At 45.2% G+C, this 23,871-nt stretch overlaps 1 protein-coding gene and 2 non-coding genes across 4 annotated transcripts in view; 1 reads left to right on the plus strand and 2 right to left on the minus strand.

The window, feature by feature from the left end:
- DSP (desmoplakin) overlaps positions 1 to 23,871 on the minus strand; it is a 44,069-nt gene that overhangs the window by 8,186 nt on the left and 12,012 nt on the right. For both annotated transcript variants that reach the window (XM_061398900.1, XM_061398901.1), the window contains exons 2-22: positions 23,635 to 23,737; positions 22,241 to 22,389; positions 20,295 to 20,469; positions 16,557 to 16,685; positions 15,631 to 15,681; positions 14,581 to 14,742; positions 13,746 to 13,850; positions 12,270 to 12,365; positions 11,825 to 11,950; positions 11,134 to 11,286; positions 9,825 to 9,979; positions 8,541 to 8,667; positions 7,568 to 7,769; positions 6,963 to 7,189; positions 6,115 to 6,281; positions 5,545 to 5,683; positions 4,389 to 4,582; positions 2,637 to 2,799; positions 1,430 to 1,513; positions 749 to 856; positions 57 to 155 (exon numbers count right to left, since the gene is read on the minus strand). In XM_061398900.1, the coding sequence (XP_061254884.1) occupies positions 57 to 155; positions 749 to 856; positions 1,430 to 1,513; positions 2,637 to 2,799; positions 4,389 to 4,582; positions 5,545 to 5,683; positions 6,115 to 6,281; positions 6,963 to 7,189; positions 7,568 to 7,769; positions 8,541 to 8,667; positions 9,825 to 9,979; positions 11,134 to 11,286; positions 11,825 to 11,950; positions 12,270 to 12,365; positions 13,746 to 13,850; positions 14,581 to 14,742; positions 15,631 to 15,681; positions 16,557 to 16,685; positions 20,295 to 20,469; positions 22,241 to 22,389; positions 23,635 to 23,737 (2,914 nt within the window). The remainder of the gene's footprint in view (positions 1 to 56; positions 156 to 748; positions 857 to 1,429; positions 1,514 to 2,636; positions 2,800 to 4,388; positions 4,583 to 5,544; positions 5,684 to 6,114; positions 6,282 to 6,962; positions 7,190 to 7,567; positions 7,770 to 8,540; positions 8,668 to 9,824; positions 9,980 to 11,133; positions 11,287 to 11,824; positions 11,951 to 12,269; positions 12,366 to 13,745; positions 13,851 to 14,580; positions 14,743 to 15,630; positions 15,682 to 16,556; positions 16,686 to 20,294; positions 20,470 to 22,240; positions 22,390 to 23,634; positions 23,738 to 23,871) is intronic.
- LOC133237073 (U6 spliceosomal RNA) lies at positions 1,272 to 1,373 on the minus strand. Its single transcript, XR_009733109.1, has one exon. It is a non-coding gene; the product is annotated as a U6 spliceosomal RNA (small nuclear RNA).
- Positions 12,582 to 12,654, plus strand: TRNAE-UUC (transfer RNA glutamic acid (anticodon UUC)). Its single transcript has one exon. It is a non-coding gene; the product is annotated as a tRNA-Glu (tRNA).

Genomic DNA, 23,871 nt, shown 5'->3' on the forward strand with positions numbered 1-23,871 from the left:
TAAGTTCCATTCTATTTTCTTTTCAATCGTCCATGGAAATAAAGTGAGTAGATTACCTTCAGATCTTCCAAACTCTTCAGCATCTCACTTAAGAATCTGTAATAGTCTCCAGACCTTGTAAGAAGCTCTATGTACCGAGCATGCATATCTGCAGCCTTGGAGGAAAGATACGCAAGGACCGGTCAATGACATTGCTTTCAAAAGAAGTCCTATGCAAGCTGACCAATTCTGTTTCTAAAACAATCCAATAGTGAAATTATAACTTAGAGAGTGAATTTCCTTTTTTCATCTGTGCTAATTCCAAAATCCAATAAAACAATAAAGTGCAATAAAACGAAGGGCCTAAAACCATGCATTTTATCCTCATCCCTCTAGGGTATGCCCCCTAAACCCTCTGATATGGGGGATGCTCTCTGATATCTTTGAGAAGAAGTTGTCTTTAGAAATTGACTAGATATTTTCCACTTTTTAAATGTCTCTCTCAATAAACCCAGAGTTTAAGCCCAGTTTCTGCAGAGAGTCTAATGTATAAATAGACCCAGACTTCTCATTGATCATTTCCTAAAATGCATCTTATACTGATGATTTACACTAGAGAGAGGATAACCTATTAAACCATTTTGAATGGAAACCTTCCCTATAGCAAGAGATGAATTCAGGGAGAGTGGGGAAGACAGGAAGGGGACAGGGAAGAAAGACGATGCAGACAGAGGGGCAGGCTCTCAGAGAGAGGTAATAACTTATCTACCTCTTGCAGAATCACCCCAGAAGGAGACTGAATCACAGTTCTCTTGATAGGGATACTCAGCAGAGTTTCCAGTCCTGAGGTGTATGATGCCAGCTGCAGTTCATAATCCTGCAGAATAACGACGTTTCAGAAAAACATACGTAACTGACTTAAAAGGAGTCACTGGCAGCTACAATTCCAGTTTTAAATCACCACGCTGTACTTCCGATGTCCAACCCCAAAGGCCATAACGTGCTGCTAGTGTCCAAGCATCCTACGATAGTATTAAACCAGTGGCACATCTTTATAAGCTAAACGGAGATCTCTGCACACACCACCAGTCTAAAGATGCAGACCAGCCCACTGCCGCAGATACTGCCAGTGTATAATGACTTCAGGCTAATGGATCATAAGTGTTTATGGTTTGTTCAGGAGAGAATATGCAAAAGCCATAATTGCTGTCCTCAAGAAGTTTATCATCTTTAAAGAAAGATGATGTCTTACATCAGAAAATAATGTAGTCAATAATGTTCTTTTTTAATAAAAAAACACAGAACACTTCATGAATTTGCATGTCATCCTTGCACAGGGCTGGGCTGATCGTCTTTATATGATTCCCGTTTTAATATACATGCTGCCAAAGCAAACACCGTTCATAATATTCTTGATGAAACACAAACAGGCTTTCTGAAACCAACATACCTTAATTGAATTTGCACAAAGTTCAGCAATTTTTTGTACTTCTTCTGATTTGTCTCGTTTGCCACTTATCTCACTGTGCAAGTTCTACACAGAAAAGAAAATATTTACAAATGTTAAAGTGTACACATATTTTAAAATAAATGTTTTTTTCATTCTTTAACCACTGTTATTTGTCTCCCCCCTCCCCCCGCCAGTTTAAGACCTGTTCTGACCCCATAGTCTCACAGTTAAACCTCAGGAGATGAGTATGTTTTCTATTCAGAAAATAGAAGGAAGATCTTCAACTTCTTATGATCTAAGAGGTTACTATCTAGTCAGCACTCTTTTCTGGTCCTGTTAACTCAATTTGTAAAGATACTTTACTATAACATAACATTATTTCTACGTTCATCATTGCATTTCTTGGTAAATATCTCAACTGCTTTTCCTCTGGGCTTTATTTAAGCATTCCCCAAATGGACTAGTGGTGTTAAAGATTTATCATTTCATGAAAAGATACACACCCCCCTACGTTCATAAGGGCACTATTTATAATAGCGAGGAAACGGAAACAGCCTAATATCCATCAGCAGACGAGTGGATAAGGAAGATAAGGTACATATACACAAGGGAGTAGCTCAGCCGTAAAATAAACAAATGAAATAATGCCATTTGCAGCAACATGGACGGACCCAGAGATTTTCATACCAAGTGAAGTGAGTCAGGAAGAAAAGAGACGAACACCATATACTGTCACTTACATGCGCTACCAAGTGAAGTGCGTCAGGAAGAAAAGAGACAAACACCATATACTGTCACTTACATGCGCAATCTCAAATATGACACAGATGAACTTATCTACGAAATAAAACAGACTCATAGATAGTGCTGAGTGTGTGTGCTGGTGGGAGACAGAGGCTGGGAATCTGGGATTAGCAGATGCAGACTTCTATACATAGAATGGAAAAACAACATGCCCTACTGTATAGCATAGGAAACTATATTCAATATCTCATAGTAAACCATAATGGGAAAGACTGTATATTTATGTATAACTGAATCACTTTGCTGTACAGCCGAAACTAATACAATAGTGTAAACCAAATATACTTCAATAAAATACATTTTTTAAAAACTTATCACTTTAAACCTCAACACTGCTATGAAAACCAGAGGAAGATACTGCTTATACCCAGTGAAATCTATGCAGTGACAAATCTGCTTATACCTTCTGCTCATTCAAAAATCTCATGACCGTGTTGGAATCTCCAAACTTCATGGATTCTAAGCTATCCTGGCGGCGTTTGGCATCATAGAGCCATTTGCAGAAAGTCTGATAGTTATCACGGTAATTTCTCAGTTGCTTGATTTGTTTCTCCAGGTCCCATAATCTGGTGAAAATAAGAGATAATAAAATTATCAGAGCGTTGCTGCTGCTGCTGCTAAGTTGCTTCAGTCGTGTCCGACCCTGTGCGACCCCACAGATAGCGATGCTGCTGCTCTGCAGAAGTATTTAACACAGAGTTACCAGATGACCCAGAATGCCACTGGGCACACACTCAAGAAAACACACATCCACACAAAAGTTAGCATGTGAATGTGTGCAGCAGCACTACATGATAGCCAGAAACTGGGAACAACCCAAATATACATCCAATGATGGAAGAATAAACAAAATGTGCTTTAGCCACACAATGGAATATTATATAGTCAGGAAAAATAGGTGGGGGTACTGACATGAGCTACCCAATGGGTGAACCTGGGAAATGTTATGCTAAATGAAAAAAAAAAATGAACAGTCACAAAGGACCACACATCATATCTTTCCATTTATATGAAACGCCCAGAACAGGCAAAGCTATAGAGATGCAAGTTCAGTGGTGGTTGTTTGGGGCTGGAAGGTCGGGAGGAAACGGGGCAAAGTGCCAGTGGGTACAAGGTTTTGTTTCTGGCCATGCCACGCAGACGCGGGGTCTTAGTTCCTCGTGAGTGTGAGTGAAGAGTGAGTGAAAGTTGCTCAGTCGTGTTTGACTCTCTGCGACCCCATGGACTACAGAATCCATGGAATTCTCCACGTCAGAATACTGGAGTGGCTAGCCTTTTCCTTTTCCTTTTCCAGGAGATCTTCCCAACCCAGGGATTGAACCCACGTCTCCCACATTGCAGGCAGATTCTTTACCAGCTGAGCCACAAGGGAAGCCCTTACTTCCCTGACCAGGGATCAAACCTGTGTCCCCTGCAGTGGAAGTGCAGAGTCTTAACTGCTACACAACCAGGGAAGTCGTCAAGGTTTCTTTTTTAGGGTGATGAAAATGTTCCAAACTCGGAATGTGGTGATGGTTACACATTCTGAACTTCCTAAAAACAACTGAATTGTATACTTTCAGTTGTGAATTGAAAGTGAATTGCATGGCATGTGAATTATATATCAGTAGAGATGTTTCTAGGAGCTGTTTTCAAATCCTCATTTGCAGTAAGGCATTTCTTTCGTATTAAATATAAGATTTAATTTTCACTAAATTTTGGAGAATGCTCCCTCAGAGTCACTACTCCTTCTAACAAATGGTCATAACAGGAGTTTAGGGGGCACAGCAGAGCGTGATCAACGGCTTCCCTTATTTCCCTGTGAGCCTGGAGGGTACCCGACATAAGTGAGTTCGAGCCTGGCTACTGGGCTGAGGTCTCTTCCACTCCCAGCAAAGCTGCCAGCGTGCGAAGAGGGCACCTAGGAAGCCGAACTGACACACGAACAAGACCACTGGCCTCTTGTTTTGGATTCTGGCCAAGCCACAGGGCATACAGGATTTCAGTTCCCCAACCAGGGATCGAACCTACACCCCCTGCGCTGGAAGCACAGAGCCTTAAACTCTGAACCACCAGGGCAGTCTCCAGAACCACTGTTTTCTTTAGTGACGACTTCAAGTGCCGTTATATTGGGAACAACCAAACGGGCAGAAAGTGTGGGAGGAGTCTGGCACACCTGTAGTCTATCTGCTTATCGATTCTCTGCCAGCGATCTGTCAGCTGGGTGACCTTTTCGCTGAACTTGCCCAGGTCCAGGTCATACAGTGGATACTGCTGTGAAGTCTGGGAGTGGATCTGCTGGGCCTTCTGCAGTTCAGTCTTCATGGTGGCCAACAAGGACTTCTTCAAGTTCAAGTCATTTTTAATTTTCTGTCACAGCAAAAAAAAAAAAAAAAGTACTAATTAACCTCATTCCAACTTAATGCTACACTGCAAGGAAAATATCTTTAAAGACTGCATTTCCTAATATTTGTGCTAATGACCTAGTTCTTGTGCTAACTCAAGAAAAAAAAAAGAATTTGAAAAAAAATTGATGTGTAAATCAGTTTAAGGAATGCTATATATCACACTCCACTCCATTCCTGGAAAATTATAAAATCTGTTAATACATTTGGGCTTCCCAGGTGGCACAGCGTTAAAGAATCTGCCAGCCAATGCAGGAGATGCAAGAGATACACGTTTGATCCTGGGTTGGGAAGATCCCCTGAAGAAGGAAATGGCAACCCACTCCAATATCCTTGCCTGGGAAATCCCGTGGACAGAGGAGCCTGGTGGGCTACAGTCCACGGGATCACAGAGTCGGACACTGTGATTAATATATTTAATATCATATCTCAGGCTCTGAAAAGTGCTACCATACTAGGCTCAGCTGCTAAGTCATGCTCCACTCTTTATGACCCCAGGGACTGTAGCTCGCCAGGCTCCTCTGTCCATGAAACTTCCCAGCAAGAATTCTGGAGTGGGTTGCCATTTCCTTCTCCAGGGATCTTCTCAACCCAGGGATCACACCTGAGTCTCCTGTGGCTCTTGCACTGCGGGCAGATTCTTTACCGCTGAGGCGTTGGGGAAGCCCATCCCAGTACTACAGTACCAGCTTAATTAGACTTAACTAGGCTAATCTCACTACAAATGACCTTCTCAGGTAGGTCCTGCCAACGTGCTCTGGACAACAGCGTTCTGGGGATGACAGCTGATGTCAACCACATGTGGCCAACAAAATCCAGTAATCCTCAAAAGTCATGAAGACATAGCGAAGCTTTATCACTGGGGACTGAGTATTCCTGCATTTTTTCCAAAATAAACTGGGCCGCTGTTAAAACTCCTCTTATTACCTTGAGTCCACAGCGGTAAGCCTCCACTTTATCCAGATCCAGGCACACGGTCTCCTCTTCCGTAAGTCTGGCCTCATAAACCTTCAACATGTCTTCTGTCTGGAGAATGGCCTGCAGGAGGGCTCTCACAGCACACAAGCTGTCAGGAGCCAAAGAGGCAGATAAAATTGCCGATGACACAATTAGACTTTGGCTCTTGCCGCTCTTCATAAAAGGGAACGATGTTAAAGCAGAGAAAAATTGATTTTGCTTATTTTAGAAGCAGCGCAGCAATGCATTGTTTTTCCCCCCACTTTCATGATTCAGAACACCACTTTGCATTAATGGAAGAATTCTAAGCTCTGGCCTGAAGAGGCTGCCTTGGTTAGAAGAGACACCGGAGTTCAGAACAGTGGGACTGGAGCCCTAGGCTGGAGGATCCTCTCCCAGAAGCACAGAAAATGTGAGTCCCTCATGAAAAGACAAACCACAGGCAACGGCTCCAGCAACCAGCACATAAAGCAAATGCAGTCTCACAAAATGAAGCTTGAGAAAAGCCAAGTATCTGAGGTCAGTGTCAGTCGTGTTTACCTATTTAAGTAGCCGTCCGTCACGCCGTTGATATTTTCCAGTTTCTGAAACAATCCAAATACCTCATTCTGCAAATAGCAATATTTTTCCGAACCTCTGAAGTTGGCTAGCATGTCCTTCAGCTGGTTGAGAACTTGAGCAATGGCTTGAGCATCATTCTGTACGCTCTGTCCAGAAAGAAGGAAAGTGCCTTTGATTTAGCTGTATGCCTATCACCATCATTCTTGCCCTCAAAAAGCCCACAAAATGTGAATGATTCAAGAGAGAGTTGACCCTTCCTGTCCTTCATCAGGGAGGCCTTACCAGCCTCTGTTGGGTCAATCAACCCTCTTCCTTAGAAAGTACACCTCAGACATTCCAATGCTGTGCCCAGGCCTGGCTGAGCAGAAGGAACGACTGAGGCTGACGCCGAAGCACCTGGGCTGCAGTCCCAGCTCCACGGCTCTTACACCCACTCCCCCAACCAAATCTCTCCACGTCCATTTCCTGTTTGCAAAGAATATCATTCTACCTGTCTAACCCACATCATACGCTGTCTCGGGCAGAAGCCAAATTCATGCTTGTGAAAACTTAGGAAATCTACAAAGTACTATATTGCAGAAAAGGAAGAACACACAGCCTGATTCAGCAACGCATCATCTAACAGCAAAGACAGTTTAATCCCCAACCTGGTATTGTTCAACAAATTTGGAAGCATGGGAAAGGAAAAAGGAAGTCGGGCCAGAAGCCTTTTATTGAAAACGAAGGTTTTCAAGCCTAAAAATGTTTAAACCAGGAGGTTTTTTCCATTAGTTCTCAGTTAAATATAAATATACCTGGAATCAAGCAAAATAATAACGAGCGCCTACCTTGAGCTCGTTTATTTTCACTGTGATGTGGTGGGAAGACCCCTGATCTGCCAGAAGGATGTTCTTCAGGGCCATCCTGCTCTCACAGAGCTCCATCTGCCGGCGTATCTTCTGGAGCTCTATCAACATCCACGCTTCTTGCTTGTCATTTTCTCTGTTGGTTTCAATTACTTTATTGTGGTTGACGTCTTGGCAGGTCCCAAGGTGAGTGATTTCAGTCGTGGTTACTGTAAAAATGTTAGGACCACAAAAATCAGAGAATTCCCGGCAAGAAGGGTGCGAGGCCTCAAGAAAACAGCTAGGCTGCATGAGTGTTGCTACTGCCTTGGATTGGGTTCTGAAAACTTAGCATCTTTTTCTTTCTTTTTGAACTTTTTATTGTGTATTGGGGTACAGTCGATTAACAATGTCGTGATAATTAATAGCTTCAGGTGAACAGCAAAGGAACTTAGCCATACATACACATGTATCCATTCTCCTCCAACCGAAATGACTTTTGAAATGTGATCTTTCAAAGAAGTGATTCCAAAACTAAGGCAAACTATGTCCTTTCTTTCGAAAACTGCACGTATGGTGGCTGCAAAGAGAGAGGGCTCCAAACCAACCTGTCTGGTGCTGGGGGTGGCCGGGCAGCTGTATGACCAGGGTCTGGTAGTGCTTCTGGGCATCTGTGAACTGGGTCTGCATCTTCCGCTTGTCGTCGTCTCCGAACATCTCCGAGCCCTGGCTGTTCCTGATGAACTCTTGGTAATGTAGCTCGAGGTCAGAGATGGTCTTCATGTAGTCTTCCTGCCGCATGGTTTTCAGCTGGAAATAAACCCGGCAGAGGTGTTTCTGGAGGCCCCACACAGTGGCCAAGGGGAGTCTGCTGGGAAACGCAGCATGCTGGGGGCGGTGGGGGGTGGAGGGTAGTGGCCTGAGGCCTCGCCCCTCAAGGACCCATTAAGACAGAAGAGGTCTTTGAGGATTTAGACCTTGCTCCTGAGAACCACAGCAGCGAGTTGTCAATTTTTTTCTTCCTATGAGATTTTCTTCTTCAAAGGAAACAGGACTCAGAAACCCCAAGAGTCAAGTGGATCACAGCAAAGCTGCTCTAAGAAGAGTGAAGGGGAGCCCCCAGACTTACCCTCCCTGCCGTCCACCCTGTCCTCTTGGAGGACCTCTCCCCCTGAGGTTCTTGGACCACAATCTGAAAACTACCGGTCTAGGGTAGCTAGTGCTTTGGATTCCAAGAATCCTACCCTACTATTTACTTCTGTGCTATCCAGTCAATAATTATGACCTCATTATCCATTATGTCTATTAAGGAGAAGGGGACCCAGAGGACCACAGGACCACATGCCTTTGCCACAGGGACGTCTGGCTTGTTGGGTAACTTTAATTAGTCCTCTGGTAAGCAGCCCGGTGCCATTCCTCCCATCTGTGTTGGATGAACTAGAACCTCTAAGGAAGGCTCAGCCGACTCTTTTGCTGACCCCAAAAGCATCAGCTGCACAGCTAGGTTTGTCTGGTAGAAACTGCAGTGCGGGGAGTGGCTGGGCAGCCCCTCTGGGCAGCGAGTGGGTCCTGAGGACCTACCTTGGCGATGGTCATGGCCTTGATCTTCTCGATATCGATCATGCAGTAGTGCCAGGACACCAGGCTCTTCATGTTGATGTAGAGCTGGTTCCACAGGGCCAGGATGGCTTCGTAGTACTGCTCAATCCTAGGAGGCACAAGGGAAAACATGCGGGCCTGGTTCTCCAAGTTCATCCCGAAGGGGAGACCTGGCCCCATGGCACAGAGAGCTCAAAGGAGAAGTAAGAGAGCAACGGGCACGTGGGTATCTGCAAAACATCAGCATTTCAGTAAAGACTTCCCCGGCAGCCCAGCGGCGAAGGATCTGCCCGCAATGCAGCACACTCAGGCTTGATCCCTGGGTCGGGAAGCTCCCTTGGAGAAGGAAATGACAACCCACTCCAGTATTCTTGCCTGGGAAATCCTATGGACAGAGGAGCCTGGTGGGCTACAGTTCATGGGGTTGCAAAAGAGGTGGACACAACTTAGCAAGTAAACAACAACATTTCGATGGATTTGGGCCAATACCCGAAAGCATACTCTCAGTGACCAACAGGGGTTTAGATACTCTGGAATCATTTTGGTTGAAACACACAGTACAGTTTGGGGTGGTTGGGTTATTTGTCAGCAGCTTTTTAATTGATAGAGGTCTGACTCTATGCATGCTGGCAGGAAGAAATGGGTCTCGGGTCATAGAACTCTGATGGCTTCTGGCATTTGGAAATATTCCCTGGGCTATGCTCACCCCACCTTGAATGGGCTGAAGACTTCCTTTATAAAACATTTGGAAGAATCTGCCCTGGACAACCTGTCAAGCGAATGTTCCAGCTACTTACTGATGGCCCAAACGTTTCTGTGAAATGTTTAGCCACATATTCTATTTGTGGCTACACGTCAGACTGTGTGTGTGTGCACTCAGTTGCTCAGTCCTGTTCAACTTTTTGTGATGCCATGGACCGTCCATGAGATTCTCCAGGCAAGGATACTGGAGTGGGTTGCCTTTCCCTTCTCCAATATGTCAGACCATCGATGGCTTAAAGGAGGAAGGATTTTGAAATCATGCCTTTCAAGTGCATGGTCAAGATGAGTTCCTCTACTGTCAAACATTCTTCTTCATCTTCCAGTGATAAGTACAGTATCTTCACCATAAAATCTCAAGACAAGGCAAAGGGACCTTCACCAGATCTCACTTTGGGGGAGGTGACAGCAGTGTGGAGCGGTGTGTCTGAGCGTTTGTACCGGGGTCAGCCGCACTTTCCCCCACCCGTGTCCACATCACAGCCAGCAAGAACCTGAACTACGTACTTGCTCGAGAGGTCCACGGCCAGAGGGTTGGGCGGAGGGATGATGAGGCCCACAGAGGGCACAAGCATGTCCACGCCCCCCGGGCCGGTCACGTACCACTTGCTCCGCTCATTGTTGTCTTTCAGGATACATTCGTCCCCTTTGTGGACAATTTTCTGCAAGGCAAGCAGCACCGTGTTTTGGCTTGATCCACAGGCCCACATTTGTATCTTTTTGCTCAAAAAACAGAAGCAGCCACAAGGACAACATGCAAAGTGTTGCAGCTTTGAAACACTTAAGTGCTCCTCCATTCAAGCTGACCTTGACACAACCCAACAGGACTGATGCTTTAAATACAACAGGTGAGTCTACAAGGTGTATCTGAAGGGAATTAGGAGGAGTGACTTTCCAGGAGACAGCCAGGGGAGTCCCCCAGTGAAGTGATAAATCCTTTTATAGAGCAAAAATTCACCCCCTGACTTTTCCACACTTTTGAGTTTTTGTTTCATATAGTAGATTTCAGTGTGTGGACATCACATCTCATTCACTTGTTAAAATTTTTAAATAAAAACAAAAAATTTCTGGTATCAGGTCCCCAGAAAAACAACTTTCTAAATTAACTCCAACATCTAATTGCTTCTTTTCTAAATCAACTAGATAGCTTCTTAAAATGGGTAAATTAAAAAAAAAAAAATGGGTAAATTAAGACATCTATCTTAACTATTAACGTAACAAGTTTGACAAGTAGGTATTTCAATCTCCATTTCAATTTCTTCCTTCTCTCCAGCCAAGTTCTAAAACCATTTCTGCATGGTAGAATAAACTCCATTGTTTTATGTTCATCTCATCAACTAGTCAATTTTCATTTATTAAATCCTCCATAATTTTTATAAGAAAATAGAGTTGAGGGAATTTCATAAAAACTTGCTAAAATGGAGCCATCTTTCCATATAAATGTTTGTATTGACCACAGAGCCTACGGAACTGATGTGTTCATTTAATACATAAAATCCGCAGTGACATTCCCTTTACATGCAGCATAGTGGCCATGTATCTTGTTTGCTTTTAATCTCAGAAGAAAAGAAGTCTTAAGCCTTAAAACAGAATTAGAGTAGTTTAAAAATACTTGTTGTCCTACTTATTGATGATTATCACATGATTCAGAACAAAATCACTCCATTCTTTCAACAGCTTCCCCTTGGTATACAAAAGAAAGACACTTACTAGGGTGCTCCCTGAAACCTAAATTCAATTCTGCTCTCTCGATGGACAGAAATCCACCCATAGAGAAAGGGAACACTTTGGCAGCATTCTGAGTAACAGCACACACCTGGTCCTGCTTGTAGTCGCAGAGAGCCCTGAGAATAATGGGTTTATTGCTTCTGTAGTCCGGGTTACGCGGTTTCAGCTGCACAATCTTCTTGGACTTGTTTACCAAGCTCTGCACCTGGCGCTTGTATTCAAGGATTTTCTCCCGTTCTTTCTGCAATTGCAAATAAAATCATCCTTGAACATACATACTCTCTGAAAATTAGGTGAGATCTTGAAATGGCATTCCTGTAGCTATCATGACAATACAAATTAGTAGTTTGTATTTGCATTAGCTGTAAAAAGCCACCCATTCATTTGTGTGCAGGGACCATAGGTACCTTTCATAAGAAGCCACTACAGAGGCAACACAGCCATGAATTAGGGGCGGGGAAGCATATCACTGTGTGAGAGGACTATGCTGATAACATGTGACGTACGCTTTTCCAAAGGGATCTTCATGTTAGGTCATCAGCGTTCTCTCCCGTTTTGTTTAGAGCAATGGTAACTACTGAAGCAGAAGTAATCTGCAACAGTAGCTAAGCATGCAGAGAAATGTATTTGAGAAAAGCCACTGAAAGTGAAGATAAGGTTTGCTTGAGCTTTGAGCACTCACTGCTCTGCAGAGCAACACAAATCCAAACAGCAGTCTGAATCCATGGTTGGGTGCGTTTGTTTTATTCCCAGGAAAGGGCTTGCGTCTGAGACGCTACCTCCAGCTCCTTGATCTGCTCCAGCAGGCGCTGCAGGGGCGTGTTCTTGTCACAAGGGTACTTCTTCCTGATGGAGTCTTGGAGACCCTTCAGGTAGGCTTCCGTCGACTGAGCCTCTTCAAAAAACTGTGAAGAACGGGGGTGACTCCATGTCAGTTAAAAGCAACTGAACACGCAGCATCACCTAGTACTTCAACTTGCAGGAGTATCTTCCCTACGAGTCTATCTGACAGGTGGTTAAAGGAAAAGATTAGAGCAGAAACTTACAGGACAGCGCAAGACTATCTGAAAGACTGGTGACTCGTCTACGCTCCTCTATGCTAAACCCCAACAAATAGTATTTACGAAATATTGTAAATACTGTTTTCAGTGCTTTTTCAAACACATTCAAAAGAGAAGGCATCAAGACCCAAAAGACAGTTAAATGGTTGCTGAGGATAAAAACCTGAAAGTAGGCAGCATTTTCTTTGAGATGAACATCAATGCATTTGGTGATCTGAAGAATCCAGCTCCACTGGGTCTGCAGGGTGTCCATATAGGCCTGAAACAAGAGAACAGCAGCCGTCTCTCCACCACCCAGCCGTGGAGAGGCATCCGTCAATCCACAGATGGGTGAGCCTCAGTGAGAAGTCTGAAGCAGTTCTTTAAATCTAATTCCAAATCAAGTAAAGTTTTTTTCTAAAAACTGAAACTAGAATTTCCCAACAGGAACCTTTTGGTATGGTAGAAATTAAATTTTAAGACCAATTTTGGAAATTCCCTGGTGGTCCAGTGGTTAGGACTCAGTGCTTTCACTGCTGTGGCCCCAGGTTCAATCCCTGGTCAGGGAACTAAGATCCTGTAGGCTGTGCAGTTAAAAAAAAGACCTAGTTTTAACAAATGGGTATCCTTACAAGTATTAGTTAAAATATTCATCCAAATGACATAGCTCCTGACCAATTATAACAGACCAGTCAGAACAAGGATAAAGCAGGGGCATCAAGTCCTATTCCTGTTTAGCTGTTAGATCACAGGGAGGTTCAAGGAGAAACGGAGCAGGACCCTATGGTCCGTGCCCCCACCCCCTCGCCCATGTCCTCAAACTGCCTTTTGTCTGTGGAAAAACTTTACCCAAACAATGAGCTTAATCAGAGAAGTGAGAAAATGCAGAAACAAAGGAATATGGTCCAACATGACTAAATATTAATAGTTTAGTCATTAAGCAAAGTCAAGGATCTTTAGTTCCTCCTCAAGGGCTATATCCTGTGAGTTGTCATGATGACTAGACTGTAGCCATGACATAAGCTGCCGCAATTCTGAGAACTGGCCTCAAATAAATGTGAACAGACTGATCCTGAAACTAAAGACTAACTGTACTTAAAAGCATCAAGATGACACCAGTCATCACTGCATGACTAATTTTGAGATGACTATCAGAGCTGAATGTGCTATATCTGCATATAGCCCCTCCCACCATCCATAAAAGTTCTTGCCCACTGATTGTCAGTAGAGGGAGTCAGCCTTTGGACAAGGAGTCTGCCTTGAGTACATCCCATAGATCCCAGTCTAGGACAGAGGTCAGCAAGCTACAGCTCAAGGGCCATATCCGGCCCACTACTTGCATTTATAAATAAAGTTTTATTGGCAAACAGCCACATTCATTCAGTTACATGTTGCTACAGTTGCTTTCACACTACAACGGCAGAGTTAATTTCAACAAAGACCAAATGGCCTGTCAGTCTAAAATATTATATTATTTGATTCTTTTTAGAAAAAGTTTGCCAATCCCTGGTCTAGGGTGTTGATAAATAAATTTGTCATGGCTTTGCAATGGGCAAAAACTACTCATTTGTATAGTCTTTTTTGTTTCTTGGATAGTCTTATTTTTTGAAAAGTGTCCGCTTTTTTCCCCTGATAAAAATATAAATCTCATGAAACCCACCTCAATTTTGTCTGAAGCTGGATGTTGATTGAGGACAAGTTGGTCACTTTCTTGTTTAAGCTTATTGAGCTCTTTCTCCTTAACCTCCAGCTGACTCATGCGTATCTGTGAATGAAAGAGAAGCAAATCCTTAGAGTAAGTCACTGGCAGCTTTCCATCCCTCCCACCATCCTTAGAGGAATCAAATACAAAACTGCATCTTGGAAATGAACAATGCCAGAGAACTGTGTGATGTGTTCCTCAAGAACTGTAGCATTTTTAAGACCAGAAAGGATGCCTGAGATCCAGGATGTGGCTGAGGCCAGACAGGTGACACGTCTCATCCGAATTCACACAGGTGAAGTGACAGAGTCACAACACATACTTGTTGCTGTGGCTCAGTCCCTAGGTCGTGTCCAACTCTTTGTGACCCCGTGGACTGTAGCCCGCCAGGCTCCTCTGTCCATGGGATTCTCCAGGCAAGGATACTGGAGTGGGTTGCCATTTCCTTCTCCAGGGGATCTTCCCGACCCAGGGATCGAACCCAGGTCTCCTGCATTGCAGGCAGATTCTTTACCACTGAGCCAGCTGGGAAGCCCACAGCACACACTGAGACTGTCTACTTCTCAGGTCTAAGCCACCACGTTCTTCGCTGTGCACTCAGGGACATCTGACTGAACTACCTCACTCCTCTGTCTTCTGAGATGCTAAGCACCACGCTGCCCATCTTAAGGCACTGAAAAGCCTTCAGAAAGGAATGGTTTTCCACGCTCTCTCCACCAAGGCTGAATGACAGGTGGCCGATTACATGATTACAAATGCCTCAATCACTGCCACGCGACTCCCGGGGGCTTACCGAGAAGGCCTCCTGCTTCTGGGCGATGTTGGTGTTCCTGTCGCTCCAGTCATACAGCAGCTCCTCCTCCTCACAGTCGTTGATCCACATGATCTCGCGGGACGTGGCCTGGATGATGTTCTGCAGCTGCCGAAGGTGGTCCATCCTCTCGAAGGACGCTTTCTGCATAGGACGGTCAAAGCAGCGTTAGGACAATATGCAGATGAATGGTGCTCCCTGCAGACGTCACAGATAAACCCTGGCTGGTTCCTTTCACCAACAAAAATCCCAAGAATCAGTCAAATCTCTTGCAGTCAGTGATCAGCTGGGAGGTAGAAAGGACCCACCCAAACTTAGGAACAAGGGGACAATTTTAGATTCAATGAACTAGCTTGATCCAGACGGGTCTTGATTCATGTACTGATGTTTGGCTTCACTAATTAGCTTTGGACTATAAAGAGAAAACAGATTCTTACAAAGATAAAAAAACTCTCTTTGCCCTCTCCAACGTCCCCGAAATTCAAAGTGTCATCACCTTGGAAAATAGCTGTGTCGCCACTAGCCATGTTATTTAAATAGTATCATGGCCAACTGGGAAACACTGGAAAAGTGAAGACAGGGTGACTCAAACAGGCAGAAGAATATAAATACCTCTTTTCATGAGTCAAGGAATTGATTCAGTTTTTCATAAAATGGTAAGGATGGTCTGGAAAACCTCTCTCTAAAGAAAACAAGTCTTAGTTTTGCTTATATTTGGTAAAAAGGCTGCAGTTCACAAGTGGAAAAGCTTTACGGCTTTAACTGCAAGTATTTAACAAGGGCTATTGACGGGACCCTTCAGCTTGCAAACAGAGTAGCACTAAGTACTGTCTTCAGAAAAAATTCTTTTAAAATTCCCTTATAAAGAAAACAGCAGCAGAAATGAAATTAGGACCTGCAAGTCCCTCATATACTTCCAGGTACTTCCAGAGTCCTTGAGGATAGCGCCAAGCAGGTGCTTTAATCCCCAGGTCCACATTTACAAGACCGAACTGCACTAAACACAGAGCTTTCAGAAATAAGTCGTCTTACCAGTAGGTTTTCATACTCCTCCTCCAACTGGTAGATTGCAGATTTCTCCCGCTAGAAGAAGACCAACAGCGAGTTAATTATTTAATTCCCCTTGAGGGTTTACATAGAAAGAACAGCCCTTCCAAACCTCCTTCTGTCAAACACATATTAACTTCCGATTCCCCAGTAGCAAGAAATAGCTGCTCTATGGAAACTTTTACCCACAGGGACCTTTCCCAGTCGGTCTGGAGGCAAAGTTCACTGGCCTGGTGGTGGTACCCCTACAAAGTTAAGGGCTCATCCCTATCACTTACAGACTCGCTGTTACACAACCTTTTAAAAGTTTGAAAATATCATTTAGGACTCCTCAGAACTTAGAGAAAAGAGGGAGAGACCTGATCAGATACTCAAGTAGACAAAAGTAGGTTAAAAAAAAAAAAAGAGTGGAAGAAGTAAGGACGAGCATCTCGGGCTAAGGACAAAAGTCAGTGATGTAAACGGTACAAATGAACTTCATCAGCGAAGCAGAAACAGACCCTATGCAGACAACAGACTGGTTGCCAGCGGGGAGTGGGGTCGGGGGTGGATTGGGGGTTTCGATTAGCAGACGTAAACCAGTATATAGAGGATGATAGACAGCAAGTTCCTGCTGTTCAGCACAGGGAACTGTGCTCAATATGCTGTGATAAGCCGTCGTGGAGAAGAATATGAAAAATAATGCATACAGGTATAACTGAATCCCTGTGCTGTACAGCAGAAGTTAACCGCAACACTGTAAATCAACTACACTTCGATATTCAAAAAAATGCCTACAGGCCAAGATGAAAAAAAATCCCAGTCTGTTGGGGAAGAAATCACAGACTCCTGTTTGGGCTGCCTGGGATGGCGTAACTACAGCGCCCTTCGGTACACTGTTGGAAGCCTCTACAAGGAAGAGTTCCAAGTACCAGGTCGGCTTTGATCTTGTCCAGCTGCCAGCGGTAGTCCCCGATGGTGTTGTGGATGCTCCTGTGGCTGCTGATGTGCTGCTCCACCGAGGCCAGGTCCACGCCCCAGGTCATCATGTCCATCTCCGCCTGCCACGGGAGACAGAGGGCCCTTATTTCCAACTCCCTCCTCGACAGCACCCCTGGTGGCCAGGCGGCCGCGGCGCATATGAAGCTTCCACTCGGATACAAATGAAGCTGTAACTAATCGATATTTTTGAAACCAAAAAAAAAAGTTTGTAAAGGCTGCTGCTGCTGCTGCTGCTAAGTCACGTCAGTCGTGTCCAACTCTGTGCAACCCCATAGACGGCAGCCCACCAGGCTCCCCCATCCCTGGGATTCTCCAGGCAAGAACACTGGAGTGGGTTGCCATTTCCTTCTCCAATGCATGAAAGTGAAAAGTGAAAGTGAAGTCGCTCAGTCGTGTCCGACTCTTAGCGACCCCATGGACTGCAGCCTACCAGGCTCCTCCACCCATGGGATTCTCCAGGCAAGAGTACTGGAGTGGGGTGCCATTGCCTTCTCCGTTGTAAAGGCTAGGGAATCCCAAAGAGCTCGTGGGGGTTGCCCAATACAGTAAAAGCTGGGGGTTCCCTCAACTTATCTGCCCTCATCTCAAGATGGGCTGAGCAGAGATGATTCTGTAATGAGATCCTTGAAACCTAGACCGTGCACTCTGAAGGGAAAAAAAAAAAAATCTACCTGTGCACGTCCAAGTGACCTGTGTGTATACACAGCTGTGAGTGCAGATCTAAGTATGACACAGTGTGGTAAGATGCTGACAGAAGTTTCTATATTCAGTTGTTTTTAAATGGGCATCAAAAGTAGTTCATTAAGCTCAATCAAGTACTACTTCCCAAGCTTAACACTTGGCCTAAGACAATTTTTCATTGTTTGTTTCTTCAACTTGTTTTGAGTAATGCAGTTGTTGGCTCTTTAAATCCAGAATTTAGCACTGCCTTGTGGGTTGCAAAACTCTCCATGGCCCATTTCAAAGAGAAGTGACAACATATATCCAACACCTTCAGTTCAATGAATATTGGCAACATTAAGATTATGGATTCACGTTAGCTTTCTAAAAAGCAAACCTAACTTTCTAATTCCATTACTTCGATTTCAGAGTGCCAAATAATAAGAATCAAACATATTATTTCACAAGCTGCACGCTGGGGCGAGTCTATCATCTCATCTTTCTTTGGCACGAGCTCGTGTCAATTGCCAGGCCTCTCGGACATGGCGAGCGCAGACGTTCCAGAACAGTACTGCAGCGGGGACAACACACGCTGTTCTGAGCCACATCCACGTTCTCATGTACCTGACGAGCCTTCAGAAAAGGCAGCCCACCAGACAACCGTAAGTTACCCAGGACTCTGACCTTGCCCTCCCATGGCTCCTTTCAACCTTAAAGCAAAGCAAGCGAGTGCTCCGGGAAGTTAATGAAATGACCAAGCCCGCCTTCATTACCAGCCAGGTGTGCAGTATCTGCCCTGTTCATCAGCAGAAACACAAATCAGGGAAACAAGACCCTGGCCCAGGAGTTGTGCGACTGTGTGCCAATCGTGCTGCTAGAGACACCTCTCCCTTATCAGCTGGCCCTGCGGCTCAGTCCCCCGGGAATGACAGGAAGAATGCAGGCTTGCAGGAAGCAGGGATAAGAGGGAAGGGCTGGAGAACCTCAGAGCAAACCGGCAACAAGGGATAAAACAGCTCACAGTTCCTTTGAAAGCCTCATCAGTATCATCCATTAGAAGACGCCCCCCTTCCTCACCACAATGGAAAAGTGAGTCCATGTGATAATGCTGTTTTCAAATGCTCAAAATTTGAAAATGCTGAGCCTTGGGGCTTCCCTGGTGGTTCAGTGGTAAAGAATCTGCCAGCCCCTGGGTTAGGAATATTCCCCAGAGAAGGAAATGGCAACCTACTCCAGTATTCTTGCCTGGGAATTCCCATGGACAGAGGAGTCTGTCAGACTACAGTCCATGGGGTCACAAAGAGTCAGACACAAGTTATCAACTAAACAAAAATGTTGAGCCTTGGCATACTTTTAAACTACTGTTTTAGCTTGAATATTCTATACCAAACTTTTCTAGAGGATACCATGCTAAGTCACTACAAAACTTATTGTACTGTAGGGATAGTGTAAACATTTTGTTAATAAAATGCTATGTTTACAGATTAAAAAAAAGTTGAGCCTTTGCTACAAAGGATTCTCACAAAGCTACACTCAACATGAATTCAGAAAGTGACAAAGTATGAGCTGTCATTTTATACACCTGTCATAGTGACTAAGAAGAAGTAAGGGGATCTGCCATTTTAGAAGTCGTCTGGTTCAAAGGTTGTTTCACCTAATGTCACTGATCCTCCCGACATAGTCCAGGCTCCAGGAGCTCTGCCCAGCTTTCTCTGCTGGTTCCATCCCCTCCCTACTCCTATCTGAGCACGGTTTTATTACAGCTCAAACCCAGCTATCAACCCCACACTGCTCTGCATAGAAATTTGGCACTTGGGTGTGTATATATCTTTTTTTTCTTCAGTAATATTCGCTTTCAGGACTATGGGACACAACTTTGGAACCCTCATTTTCTGGCATGGAGTCAACATATAGCAAACGCTTCGGAAACGTGTGTTCAAAGATTTAAAGGGAGTTTGGAAACCTGCAAATAGGTTTGTATTTACGTTTCTGGAATTACAACTTTGCTCTTCTATAAGCCCCACCTTCTTATAAGAGTGTTACAAAGCGTTTGTCAGACACGGGAGAAAAGGTTAACTGAGCGAATGAATGAATGTTTAGTCCCAAAAGCCCTCACACTTGGGAAAGAACACCCACAAAAAAGATTGAGAAACTTCAGAACCACTGCCAAACTCTTCCAAGAACAAGTCATAAAACCACGATTTCTGACAACCACGATCCCACCTCTGCACGACCGATCATTCTACCACGCCCACGTTCTCAAGAGAAGGACGGTTCGTCAGGATCGGTACTCACTATAAAATTCCCATCTACATGATGATGGTACATTCCTCCTGCCACCTGTTCATTACAGCTCCTAATTACTACATAGAACAACAAAACAATCATTAGCAGTGAAAAATCCTTTGTAGAAACTCCAGTTCTCGGGGCTCAGCACATCGGGTGCCAGCACCTCACTTCACTCCCACATCAGTGATGTCACGCTTGCACAAGACGCCTGACACTTCAAAAATACAAGATGAAACAACCCACAAGCCCAAACTGGAAGATCCAGTCTCCCTGCCTGACCAGCTCCTCCAATTCCTTACCATTTAAAATGAACCTCCACAACGTTCTCCTTCTTTCTCTTAGGGACCTCTCGGTAACACCTGATGAGCTCAGGGATGAACTGTTTTTAGCCCATGAACTCCCATAACAGGTGATCCTGTAAGAACTAGATTTTCACAACCTACCAATTCAATCATACCTGTTAAATATTACTCGAGTGATAAAGTACGACTATAAAGCCATGAGGCTGGTTCCCTAAGCCACAGGAGGAAGAAGAAGAAGAAGAAAAAAATCCCCGGAAGTTTCATTTATTTCTAAATAAAAGCCTTCATTCCAAAATAAAAGCAGATGAGGAAAAGGAGAAAACAGCAAGAGGCCCGGGTCACTGCCCCAGCTGCCCCGGTTCGCACGCAGGGCCGGGAACTCTGAGCACCAACCTCCTCCCGCCGGAAGCTGCTTACCCTCTGCTGCCTCATCCACCCCAGACACTCGCTGGTGAGGCGCTTGGTGAATTCGTCCCACCCGGAGCCACTCTGGCAGGTGTACCCTCCGCCGCCCTTGGAGCTGGCCCTGCGGACTCGGGGGCCGCTGATGGCTTTGTAGAGGGCTCGCATCTGTTCCTGCAGCTGCAGCAGCCTGAAAGGAGAGGGGAACCATCACACCGCGGCAGGAAGACAGCCCCTGAAGCAACCATCCCCCTTTGGGTCAGTACAGGGACCACACGTGCTCTTTTTTTTATGACCTCTTTTTTCTTTTATAATTTTATTTATTTTGTCTGCACTGGGTCTTCATTGCTGCAGGGGCTTTTCTCTCGTTGCAGAGAGTGAGGGCTATTCTTCGTGGCAACGCGGGGGCTTCTCACGGGCTCTAGGGCACCCGGGCGGGCTTCACTAGCTACAGCTCCCAGGCTCCAGAGCACAGGCTAGGTAGCATCAGCACAGGCTTAGTTGCTCTGAGACATGTGGGATCTTCCTGGCTCAAACCCTCATCTCCCGCACTGGCAGGTGGATTCTTTACCACTGAGCCACCAGCTGCTGCTGCTGCTGCTAAGTCGCCTCAGTCGTGTCCGACTCTGTGCGACCCCACAGACGGCAGCCCACCAGGCTTCTTCGTCCCTGGGATTCTCCAGGCAAGAACACTGGAGTGGGTTGCCATTTCCTTCTTCAATGCATGAAAGTGAAAAGTCAAAATGAAGTCTCTCAGTTGTGTCCAACTCGTAGCAACCCCATGGACTGCAGCCTACCAGGCTCATCCGCCCATGGGATTTTCCAGGCAAGAGTACTGGAGTGGGTTGCCATTGCCTTCTGAGCCACCAGAGAAGCCCACAAATGTTTTATTTATAGGCTTTTTTTTTTAACCTTAGTCATAGACAAAACCTTAAGTATTCTGCTGCTCCAAGCCTGAAGCATCACAGCAAGGGTAATTGCCTTTGCCCAACCTGGTAGCATCTTCTACTTTCTCATGAGTTCCAGCCCAGGGGTCTCCTAGGACCCCACGCTCTGAATACCATGATCACACAAAATCAGACTACACACCTCCGCATAAAATGGCATCTTCGACTCTATGAGTCTCATTTCTGTATGCAGTAAACTTAGCTGGGCTCTATTTTATTCATTCTTTTAAAAATACTTATTCACTTAAAATATTTATTCAGCAGGTCTCAGCTGCAGCATGCAGGACCTTCTATCTTCATTGCAGGGTGAACTCTTAGTTGGGGTATGTGGGCTCTAGCTAGCTGAGAGATGTACCCCAGGCCCCCGTCAGTGGGAGCACCCAGTCTTAGCCACTGGGACACCAGGGAAGTCCTCAACTTAATCTCAGACTCAAAAGTCAACGACCGCGCCAAAGGCTTTTGTTGCCCCCTAAGTGGAAGTATGGTGAACACCTCACAGCAAGCTCGACTCTTCAAAAGGAGCACACCCTCCTGGGCAGGCCTGTTTAATTCACTGCTCGGCAGCTTCGTGATTCCACAAAAGATGAAGGTAGTGGGTTTAGGTGATTTGTATTAGAGACTCAAAAAAGAGGCGAAATTATGAAGCAAGGGGGCCTTTCCCGGAGAACGTCTGTGCTTCCCTCATGGGAAGACCAGGGTCCGAGGACTGATTATGACTCCTGCACCACATCTGCATAACTCCCGCAGGAGTCTGCAGGCCCGTCTGCACCATGCTCGCTCTGTGGACAATACCTTTTTTCTTTCTCTCTTTTTTAAAAATGTCTATCTGGCTTCGCTGTGTCTTAGCTGGCACTCGGTATCTTTGTTGTGGCATTCAGGATGTTTTAGTCACGTGCGGGATCTTTAGTTGTGGCACGTGGGATCTAGTTCCCTGACCAGGGATTGAACCCAGCCCCCTGCACTGGGAGTAGGCAAGTCTTAGCCACTGGACTGCCAGGGAAATCCCTGCAATACCTTTTCTGATAAGCATCACAGGGCTGGCCCATCTGCCGCATCTCTCTGATCAAGCTATCGGTAATTTCCATCTGATCGTTGGCCTGGGCGAAACACTCGTCCAGCTCTCTGCTCCGGGCCAGCTGAATTCCATCTCCATACTTCAGTTCCTACAAGAAAGAAGTCACGTGAAGGGAGCACACGATATGGGAAAGAAGAGCTTCATGTGTGCTAACTGGAAGCGAAAGTTTCTGCTATAAACTTAAATGAGCTCCCCCCCACCCATTCCATGTAACTGCAAAAAAGCCTTTAAATGAAAATTATCTTATTAATTTGAAGAAACTGCCGGCAACGCAGGAGACCTGGGTTCAATCCTCTGGAGAAGGGAATGGCTACCCATTCTTCTTGCCTGCAGAATTCCATGGAGAGAGGAGCCTGACAGGCTACAGTCCATGGGGTGGGACTTTCACTGTTACAAACCAAAACTGTAGACTGTATTTTAAATTTTGAGAGGCCTTTAAAAGCATATCCAAAGATTGCTAATCTCGCCCTTGCTTCAATGTTAAATGCCTATCTTTCTTATTTACACAAGCCATTCATCTAACTGGAATTCTGCTGTGGTAAAAGCCCTGTATCATTATGCCAGATAAGGTCTTTTTTTTTTTTTTTGACACACAAACTGAGTTTTTCCTGCATCTTGTAGGAAATAACTTTTCAGTTTTTTTTTAACTTTTCAGTTCTTAAAAAAAAACCTGTCTGGTTGGTTGCACTGAGCCAATAACTGCCCTGACTTTGATGATGAGTGATACTTAGCGAAACGCCACTTTCGGAGGGAGCTGAATGATGGGCACTCAGGTAAAATCACGCATCCCTTGACTTCTACGCCTGTTTCAGTGAGATCCTACGCTATCTCAGTAACATCCAGGAGCGTGAGGCCTTCACCAATGTTACCATCTCCCCTCAGGTTTTAATTGCTCATTTTCCCATACTTTGTAACGTTTCTCCTGTAGAACTGTTCTCACAAGATGGTAAATTTTCCTGAAAAAATGACATTAAATTGATGGTGTACATCACAATCCATGACAACCCAGTGACATACACACGTCAGGGTGCATCTCTAGGAAGAGAAAGTGTTACCAAAGCACATAAACAATCACAGGTGACCACAGTCCCAAAAGGGCGGCAGTCCACAGAGTACGCATTTGCTGGGGAAAAGGCGTGAAAACTAGTTCCCATGGTGAAAGCAACCCTGCAGGTAGGCGGGGGAGTCTGTTCTGAGCCAAAGCATCGCTACGTGCTGTGTGTGTGAAGGAGGTGAGGGGTGAGATTGCAGAGGTCCACGAGTCTACACCAGTAGGAGCAAGCCCAGGAACAGAAGCAGCTGCGGTCGGCACTGGGGGTGGCGGCGCGCTTACGGGCTGCACGATGAGCTCCGCCCTCATCAGGCAGTCGGAGCAGCTCTGCAGGAGCTCCTGGATGGTGTTCTGGTTCTGGTGCCTGGACATCGTTCCCGTTTGACTGAAGGAAAAACACAGAGAAGGCAGGTGGTAAATTTTTTTCAATTTTGAAAAACTGTAAACTTTCAGAAAAGATGCAAAAACACTTCACCCAGGTCTCCCAGTTGTTCACATCGGCTGGGTCTCTGTGTCCCC

The sequence above is a fragment of the Bos javanicus genome, chromosome 23 (assembly GCF_032452875.1).
Source record: "Bos javanicus breed banteng chromosome 23, ARS-OSU_banteng_1.0, whole genome shotgun sequence".
NCBI lineage: Eukaryota > Metazoa > Chordata > Mammalia > Artiodactyla > Bovidae > Bos > Bos javanicus.